The sequence below is a fragment of the Camelina sativa genome, chromosome 16 (genome assembly GCF_000633955.1).
Source record: "Camelina sativa cultivar DH55 chromosome 16, Cs, whole genome shotgun sequence".
Taxonomy (NCBI): Eukaryota; Viridiplantae; Streptophyta; class Magnoliopsida; order Brassicales; family Brassicaceae; genus Camelina; species Camelina sativa.
In genome coordinates this window covers 8358794-8367908 of record NC_025700.1, presented here as the reverse complement: position 1 = coordinate 8367908, position 9115 = coordinate 8358794, and the positions used below count along the sequence as shown (strand labels likewise).

Below are 9115 nucleotides of genomic sequence, written 5' to 3'. Positions count from 1 at the left end.
TTTTTTTTTTTTTTTTTTTTTTTTTTTCAGAAGAATCTACATTTTGCCCAAAAAAAAGAAAGACGAAACTATGCATGTATGTTTTAACACAAAAATCATATTCGTGCTCGTTATGGACTAAGAACTAAAATTTAATCTACTGCAAATTTTTGTTTTTTTTTACATATTATAAATGAGTCAACTTAATTTAATATGTCTACTATTCTAATATTGATGGTGTTAACAAAATAATAAAATAATGATTTATATTCGTTATGACATTAAAATAATAGTATTTTAATTTTATTAATGTTTATTTAAATTTATCACGCCATATAAAACAATCTTATCATATTTTCAACTTTTATAGGTTTGAGTATTCATAATATTTTATTTTTAAAATAAAAATAATATTAAATCAGATCAAATTAAACGGTTTACCAAAAACTAAATTAAACCGATAACATTTTTTTAATTTAGATGCTTATTAAGTTAAGTTTCCTACTCGCTCCAATTTAGATTCAATTTGGCCTTACTTATAATATGAGTTCAGGTCCAACTTAAATAATTAATGGACCGTGTGCTATATTGAAGCTTTTAAAAAGTTGGACCCTATTTTAAAATTATCTCAAATTTTAGGACCCTAAGATGCAAAGAAAAAAAATAGTTAAAATAATAGGACCCGGTGCAATGGCACATCCAGCACACCTCTAGAGCCGGCACTGTATGAGTTTGAATCGTTATCTAAAATTTTTAGGCGATGTAGAACATTGAAACACATATTTTCTTTCATCAATTGAGTAATATATGTGTGTTGTAAAAAATATGGTAAGATCTTAGTCATCTTAACATATTTTCTCGCCTTTGGTTGTTTTTTTATTTGTACTCTAGAGGAACTAGTAAGACCGATGATGTTCGATGTGGTTATGAATAGCTTAAATCATGCTTTGTGCTAGCCGACTTTGGGGAATGAACTTGGTAGAGGGAGCTCACATCGTTCGCAAAATTCGGTTCGTGTGGTTCCATTTTGGGAAAGCTCATGGATTTGATTGACGAGTCGCTCTCACATGACGCGGGAGGAGTATGTGATCGAGGACTTTGAGTTTCTGCCGTTACCGGCCCATCCTCGGACCTCCAGTGAAAGGCTTCTAGTGGTAAGATTCAAGCGCAATTTGGTGCTTTCAAGTTGCAATCAGCCTTCTACTTCAACTACTTATCTAGGAAGAACTTCAAAATCGTCATCGCTTCATCTAACTCCTTCAGCTTCAACGCTTTGGTCGAGTGGATGGACCGAAATTTTTGTACTACAATTTATGCTTCCATGTTTTTACTTTTTTTGCCATAGGACCATTTGTATAGGTTTATAATCTTTGATTGTAAATCTGAACTGTTTTCATTTTAATGAAATATTTACATTCTTAGCAAATATATATATATATATATATATGCTGCAAACAAAAATTAGATTTTTATTAGTTTTACGTATTTTGTGATTATTTAAAGCAATTAAAAAACAAAAATGATAAAATAATCATAATTTTAAACATAACAAAATCTTTTAAAATATCTATATTATTAATTGTGGAGATATTTTAATTTTCTAATTAATCTTTTTTAAAAATTAATTGTGTTTGGTTATATAGATAGAGATAATAAAATATAAAGTTGTTTGGATAAAGATATAGCTATGGTATACAATACATTGTGATTTGTAAGTCGATTGAAAATGAGGGTTTATTTATTAAAATGTAATCCAACAATACTAGTATAGACTTCGGTTCCGATCCAAAAAATATACAGTGATTTCGGTTTACAAATTTTGATTTGGTTTTAGTTTTTGGTTTGATATTCGGTATAATAGTATTAAACCATCTCTCAAACTTTTTGGTAGTGTATCCAAACGGGAAAACGGCTAATTCCCCCCTGAACTTAGTTGTTTTATCGTATTCATACACAGATCTTTGGAGTGTGCCTAAAACTACATGAACTTAACTAAAATTTGAATTTTCCATATGAACTATCGAAATCAAGCCAAAATCATCAAATCGAGTAACGGTGTTACTGTTCCGTTAATATATGATGACTGGATGCCACTTTGGACCCTTAAACGATTGTTGTTTTATTGTTTTAAGAAGAAAACTGAAGTAAAATAAATTTCAAAAACTCAAGGATCGAACCATAGAACTCTAACGCACGTGAGCAGGCGATTTAGCAGCTGAACTATAGTAACAAATAGTACAATTACAAACGTATATATACTTATACGATGCAAGTTAAAAAACTAAGAAAAATAAAAGCTTATCCTTTTTTCGCCCCCCCCCCACGATCTTCGTTTTCTTGTTTCTACGCACTTCTTTCGCCGCGTCTTCAACAATTGGGATATTTATGACGATTATGTTTTCTTAATTTCAAATTAGGATGTCATATATCAGCTGCAGAGGTTAATTTCAAATTAGGATGTCAAGAGCTGAGATATTTATCACCCAATTCAGTTGCAAATTTTTTTTTATAAATCAAGTTCAGCTATTAAGGATCGGATTTTATACATGATTTTAATCAAGTTTGATCTAAACTAACAAAAAAATCCCAATTCTTGATCCAATCCATGAAAAATCAACAGTCACAACCGCAATATTATCGGAGAAGAGAAAACAAAAGCAGAGAAAAGGGTTTCCTTTTCTTTTAAAATTTCTGCGTTGTCTTAGATATATTTTTTATCCATTTCATATTTAACGAAAAGTTACGGCAGTTCAGCTGGTTTTATGGTTGGTCGTGAGTATTAGAGGTCGGGGGTAGGCATGACCACGGTTACGGTTATCACGGTTATGGTTTATCAACCACCGGTTACGGTTAAAATTTTTGTTTAACCTTAACCATAACTGTTTATTAAGTGGTTAAACGGTTATAGTTAAATACGGTTCCGGTTGAAGCGGTTACGGTTATATACGTTTACGGTTATTTGATAATATGATACGGTTAATATTATTTGTTGATATAATATAATTGATATTATTTATTTATAATTAATATGTGTTTTTAGTGTACTCATATTTCTATATATCATATAATTCATATTAAATAAATAATTATTAGTATATTTTAAAACGGTTATGGTTAACAAATTACGGTTTAACTATGCGGTTAACCAACGGTTTTGATACAGTTACGGTTAATTAACGGTTATGGTTAATATAATTTCACCACATATTTACAGTTAACGGTTACGGTTTTTAACCATTTTATACGGTTACGGTCTGGTTACGGTTTAAATACGGTCCGGTTACGGTCCGAAATATGGTTACGGTTTGATTTTGGTCATGCCTAATCGGGGGTTCAGCTGCCTATTCTGAACAAATTGATTTTTTTTCTTAAAATAATAAAACGACGTCGTTTAAGGGTCCAGTGTAGCATCCAGTCATCATATATTAACGGAACAGTAACACCGTTACTCGATTTGATGGTTTTGGCTTGATTTCGATAGTTCATATGGAAAATTCAAATTTTAGTTTAGTTTATGTAGTTTTAGACACATTTCAAAGATCTGTGTATGAATACGATAAAACAATTAAGTTCAGGGATGAATTAGCCGTTTTCCCGTATCCAAACATACGAGAAGGGTATTATTGTAATTTTAATATTACATTACATTCAAAATGCTTTTAAGGGCTCTTTGTTTTTTTTAGGCTCTCTCTCTCTCTCTCTTTATCCAACCCTCTTGAGATTTTCAAATTCAAACGGCACTTTCAAATATGGAAAAGATCTGTGTAGCAGTCAGGGTGAGACCACCGGCGCCGGAATTATCGCCGGAAACTGGATCTTCACTCTGGAAAGTTGAAGATAATCGGATCTCTCTTCACAAGTCACTCGACACTTCAATCACAACCGCCTCTTACGCTTTCGGTAAATTCATCTCTTTCCCTTTCTTCTCAATCAATTCTGGGTTTTTTCGATTTCTATAGATCTGTGTGATATCGAAAGTGTCCTCCTTTTTATAAATCGTGGTGTTGTTTCGTTTTATCTATTGTGCAGATCATGTGTTCGACGAAAGTTCTACGAATGCTAGCGTCTACGAACTTCTTACTAAGGATATCATTCATGCCGCCGTTGAGGGTTTTAATGGTAATCTTATCTGATCCAAATCTAAATTTTGAAGCTTGACCGAGTTCGTGAGTTTAATTTTGTGATTTTGTTAGGTACTGCATTTGCTTATGGGCAAACTAGTAGTGGGAAGACGTTTACAATGACGGGTTCTGAAACTGATCCAGGAATTATTCGAAGATCTGTCAGAGATGTGTTTGAAAGAATACATATGGTATTGTAGTTGTGCTCAGAATTATTATTTGATCAGTGAAATAAGAAAACGAGTTCAGATTTTTGATTTGTGTGTTTCATGTTTCTTCGGTTTTTAGATATCTGATCGTGAGTTTCTCATCCGGGTTTCGTACATGGAGATTTACAACGAAGAAATTAATGATCTTTTAGCTGTTGAGAATCAGAGACTGCAAATTCATGAACATTTGGAGGTTTGGTTGGATCATTTACAAAAGTGATTTCTTCTCCATTAGTTTGTTCTAAGAGTAGTTAAACCCACTTGCTTCTTTTGATGTGCAGCGTGGAGTATTTGTTGCTGGTCTTAAGGAAGAAATTGTTAGTGACGCTGAACAGATTCTAAAGCTTATAGATTCTGGAGAAGGTTTTTTAACCTATATCTATACTACAAAGTATTTGCTTTCCTGCACTTTGATTGTGCCTGATGTGTGTATTGACATGGTCGTCTTCAATTAACAGTTAATAGGCATTTTGGCGAGACAAACATGAATGTTCACAGTAGCAGGTCTCACACCATCTTCAGAATGGTATGGTTCAGAAGCTATCAACGGAACCTTCTACTTTTTCAAGTATTTTGTCTGATAAAATCTCTGTGTGATAGGTGATTGAGAGCAGGGGAAAAGATAATAATTCTTCAGATGCTATCCGTGTCTCAGTCCTGGTGAGTGGAAAATTTTCACTACAGCTAACATGTTTCCAAATTTCCTTGTGAAAATTACATTATGTCAAGCTGTTTATATTCTTATGGGTAATCTTTTAATGGAACTAGAATTTGGTTGACTTGGCTGGGTCTGAGCGAATTGCTAAAACTGGTGCTGGTGGAGTACGCTTGACCGAAGGGAAGTACATTAATAAGAGCTTAATGATTCTTGGTAATGTCATCAATAAACTAAGTGACAGTGCAAAGTTAAGGTAATTTCTTACCCTTGATTTGGTATACACGTAACAACAATATAGCTCACCTCAGCTCATTATTTACATTCTTGATAATAGGGCACATATTCCATACCGAGATAGTAAGCTGACTCGCATTCTTCAGCCTGCACTTGGTGGTAATGCAAAGACCTGCATTATATGCACTATCGCGCCAGAAGAGGTAAAATAAGTTACTTATTCGTCATGTTTTGCATTTTCTTGGCCTTGAGTAATCATCCAAAGCGCAAAATTAGACAGACAGTTGACTAATCGTGATGACTTGTGTAGCATCATATTGAGGAATCAAAAGGAACTCTCCAATTTGCAAGCAGAGCCAAGCGCATCACCAACTGTGCTCAAGTGAATGAGGTCTACATTTGAATTTTAAAACATTTACTGCTCTATGTTATTTCTTCCCTTCAAAAAGGATCATTGGCTACACGTTTCATATTGGCTGGTTTTTTTCCTCCTAATCGGAATATAATCTGAGTGTTTCAATGCTTCAGATCTTGACTGATGCCGCTTTATTGAAGCGCCAAAAATTAGAGATAGAAGAGCTACGAATGAAGCTTCAGGTATGGCCGTAGTTTTATTTCAATTACATCTTAGAAAGGGGACGATACCAACATTGGTAATGTTTGTAGGGATCTCATGCCGAAGTGTTGGAGCAAGAGATCTTAAAGCTAAGCAATCAGATGCTTAAGGTAGTTTTTCTGCTCTTTTTCTAGTTTGTGCATTGAACATAATACTGAGCGGAAAAATTATACAAAACATCTACCCTTTTGTTTCATTTCCAGTATGAGTTAGAATGTGAAAGGCTAAAAACTCAACTGGAAGAAGAGAGAAGGAAGCAGAAGGAGCAGGAACAATGCATCAAGGAGCAACAAATGAAAATTGAGAACCTAAACAATCTTGTCACTAATTTAGACTTCAAGAAGAAACAGTCAGAGGTACGGATGCATTCATCGGCTAGGCGATATCCTACTCTTCTAGGATTTTTATAAGATATTAAGACTATAATTGATCTAGTTTCTTCTGCGTGATATTCCTCAATCAGTCCATCCAGACATTTTACTGAAGTAAACATAACTTCAAAAAGAATAATAGGCTTTAGCTGAATTTCAGTGAAAATACATTGTAGAATTGATCAAAGATAGCAAACTTGTGACATCTCTTTGATTTTGTTGGCAAGTTATTACTACTCTTAAGCTAAAGTGGTAGACTCAAGTCCATTGTTATGTAAAATTTTGTTAACTTAACATCTTTATGCAGGACTTTATCAGTTTAAGAAAGACTCCAGATGGGCAATGCAATAATATCAATGATAGCAGTGATGTTCCTGGGACTCCGTGCTTTAAATCAGCTTCCCGTTCCTTTGTGGTTTCTCGGTCGAATAATTATTCAGGACTATCTGATTTTAGTCCAATGGTTAATTCTCTGGGGGATGTGGCCGATGAAGACACTTGGATGAAACTAAACAAGGGTTTTGTTGCAGACCTCGATAAACTCCAGTTTACACCTGCAATTAAATGTCAATTCACACCTGCGGTTAAATGTCAAGCCACTCCATTAACTACAACAACCACGGTGAGTATATACATTTACTTCACTCCTATTATCTACCAATAATGAAGTTTTTTTTTATGCATGAAAGTTCACAGAATTACATGGAATAGAGATTCTAGATGCATATATAATAAAATCAACTCTTTATCGCCTTCTCTTTTGGGTAGTCTCTTTATCTGTTTTCCTTTTCATATCATCTTGCATTCAAATGCTCTGTTTTATCAGAAACTGGCTCATGTATCTTGAGAATTACTGATTTTTAAAACTTCATATGAATTAAGAATACCTAGTGATTATCCAAATATATGCCGCTTGCATAGTTTTCAACAATAGTTTGGTGAGGATTTTAGCACTTAAAACATGTGCCTAAGGTGGCCATAATTATTCGTTAATTTTCATTTAGGAATGCTCGCGTGAAAACTACAAAGAGGTGGAAGATCTCAAAAGTCAGATTGAGTTGCTGAACAATGAGAAGGAGGGTCTTCAGGTTAGTCTTTATTGGTTTTGTTGGTTGTTCAAATGAAGATGCTCTTTCGATTCATCAAGATTGAACTAGTTATCAAGATTTCCTGGAATTAAGAGAAAATAAATCAAATTTTTTGCAGCTAAATTTACTTTTTAGTTCTTATGTTTGAAACTGCATTTGATATGCTGGATGTCAACTGACTGTTGGTTATATTGGTTATTTATGCATCAATTATGTACTCTCAGGTAAAATTCAACGAACAAGTACTTCTGAACAACAAACTGATGGAAGAGATGACTGAGCTCAAACAAGAAACTCTTTCCATCAAAGAAATTCCAAATAAGTTATCTAAGTCATTTGCTAATTGCAAGGATGTCTACAAGGATGTTATAGTCACAATGCAGGTAAACAGCTTACTTTTTCTTTGATTTTAATTTTGAGATAATTAATAAATAGAGGAGTTCACAAGTGTTTTCTCTTGCAATTTGTTAGAACTTAATCGCTGACAAGGAATCTCCAACAGTAAACCTGCTCTTTGGTACAACTGAAATCACAACAAGCCTTCTGTCAACGCTAGAAACACAATTCTCAATGATAATAGATGGTCAGAAAACGGGCAGTAGCATCGATCATCCTTTATCTGACCAATGGGAAACACTTCGTGTGAGTCTAAAGAACACAACCACGTCGTTGCTGTCAGACGCACAAGCAAAAGATGAATTCCTGAACTCCCACAACAAGGTAGCTTCCTTGTCACAATCGTCAAGATATGGATCTATTTTAGTTATCTTTTCAATAGTTTTGCTTGGGTACTTTGTCTCTCTATTTAGGAGTTTAGTCCAGTGACACATCTGCATATGTTGAACGGCAAATAAATCTAATAAATGGCGTTCTTTTTACATCTTTTTCCTAGTATTCTATTGCAAGAATATTGTGTTGCATACTAAGCCAAAGCTTTGAATCCATATGGATCTATAAGTTTTTCCTTTCCCTTTGTCTTCGGCAGAAAAACTCTCATCAAACCAAGTCCTCACCGTTTTACAGTATACTATAGTCATTTAAGAAGTTAATAGTCCAACCAGACATGCAAGATTGAGTGCCTCATTTGAGCAAAACACATTCTTTCTTATACAATGTTGCCAGACATGCAGGAACTGATTCATGTTTGGTTAGTTAGATGTTGTGGTCAGGCTACTATTTCTCCTTTCTCTAAGACAGGTTTTGAATGTGATTTTAAAGGGACAAGAAACAACTGCTTTGGAGGAAGAGAAACTGAAGTATGAGCTCAGCATCATCAAGGAAAGATATAACAAGGTAGAGAAAGAGTTGTGTTTGGATAAACAGCTTCTAGAAGCTTCAAGAGAAAGCCATGAGAAGCTGTTAAAAGAGGTACAGTTGCTGAAGGAAGATAGAGATTCTTTAGATAGAAAACTCTCTCAGTCAACTCAGAGATTGAGAGTGACTGCAAGTGATAAAGAGAATGTTTTAAGAGATCTCAATGTGGAAGTGAAGCGGAGGAAAGAGATGGAGGAAGAGATTAAGCAAATCAGCACTGCTTTCGCTACCAGGCACAAATCTTTTGTGTCTTTTCACAGTGAAATCAAATCCAAAATGCAGAAACTAACCACTCGAAATCCGTAATCCGTCGTACTTTTGAGCCATTGTAACAAACAATTTAAGGTATGTGATTCATTGAGAACGATAGCTAATGATTTATGCATTTATGTGAAAACGATAGCTAATGATTTACCAAGTTAATGATTTATATGCATTTATGTGAAAACGATAGCTAATGTTTCGTCACTGTAAACAGTAAACCAAAGTCATTAAAGTCAAAAGCTTCTCAACAAATTGAATTTA

At 34.1% G+C, this 9115-nt stretch overlaps 1 protein-coding gene across 1 annotated transcript; it reads left to right on the top strand.

Annotated features, from left to right (window-relative positions):
• On the top strand, positions 3662 to 9050 carry LOC104750168 (kinesin-like protein KIN-7N). The gene is made up of 18 exons (XM_010471922.2): positions 3662 to 3879; positions 4009 to 4098; positions 4173 to 4291; positions 4389 to 4502; positions 4591 to 4672; positions 4768 to 4835; positions 4910 to 4969; positions 5078 to 5220; positions 5302 to 5404; positions 5512 to 5592; positions 5730 to 5798; positions 5868 to 5927; positions 6021 to 6173; positions 6496 to 6810; positions 7193 to 7276; positions 7501 to 7659; positions 7748 to 7996; positions 8495 to 9050. The coding sequence occupies exons 1-18, from the start codon at positions 3729 to 3731 to the stop codon at positions 8894 to 8896; spliced, it is 2502 nt and encodes an 833-aa protein (XP_010470224.1). The 5' UTR covers positions 3662 to 3728; the 3' UTR covers positions 8897 to 9050.

What these genes read in the sequence shown, in the direction of transcription:
- LOC104750168 (XM_010471922.2), top strand. Translation starts at nt 3,729, where the DNA reads ATGGAAAAGATCTGTGTAGCAGTCAGGGTGAGACCACCGGCGCCGGAA. An exon ending in CTCACACCATCTTCAGAATG is followed by an intron (nt 4,836 to 4,909) that starts GTATGGTTCAGA and finishes TCTGTGTGATAG; the next exon opens with GTGATTGAGAGCAGGGGAAA. An exon ending in TCCTGAACTCCCACAACAAG is followed by an intron (nt 7,997 to 8,494) that starts GTAGCTTCCTTG and finishes GTGATTTTAAAG; the next exon opens with GGACAAGAAACAACTGCTTT.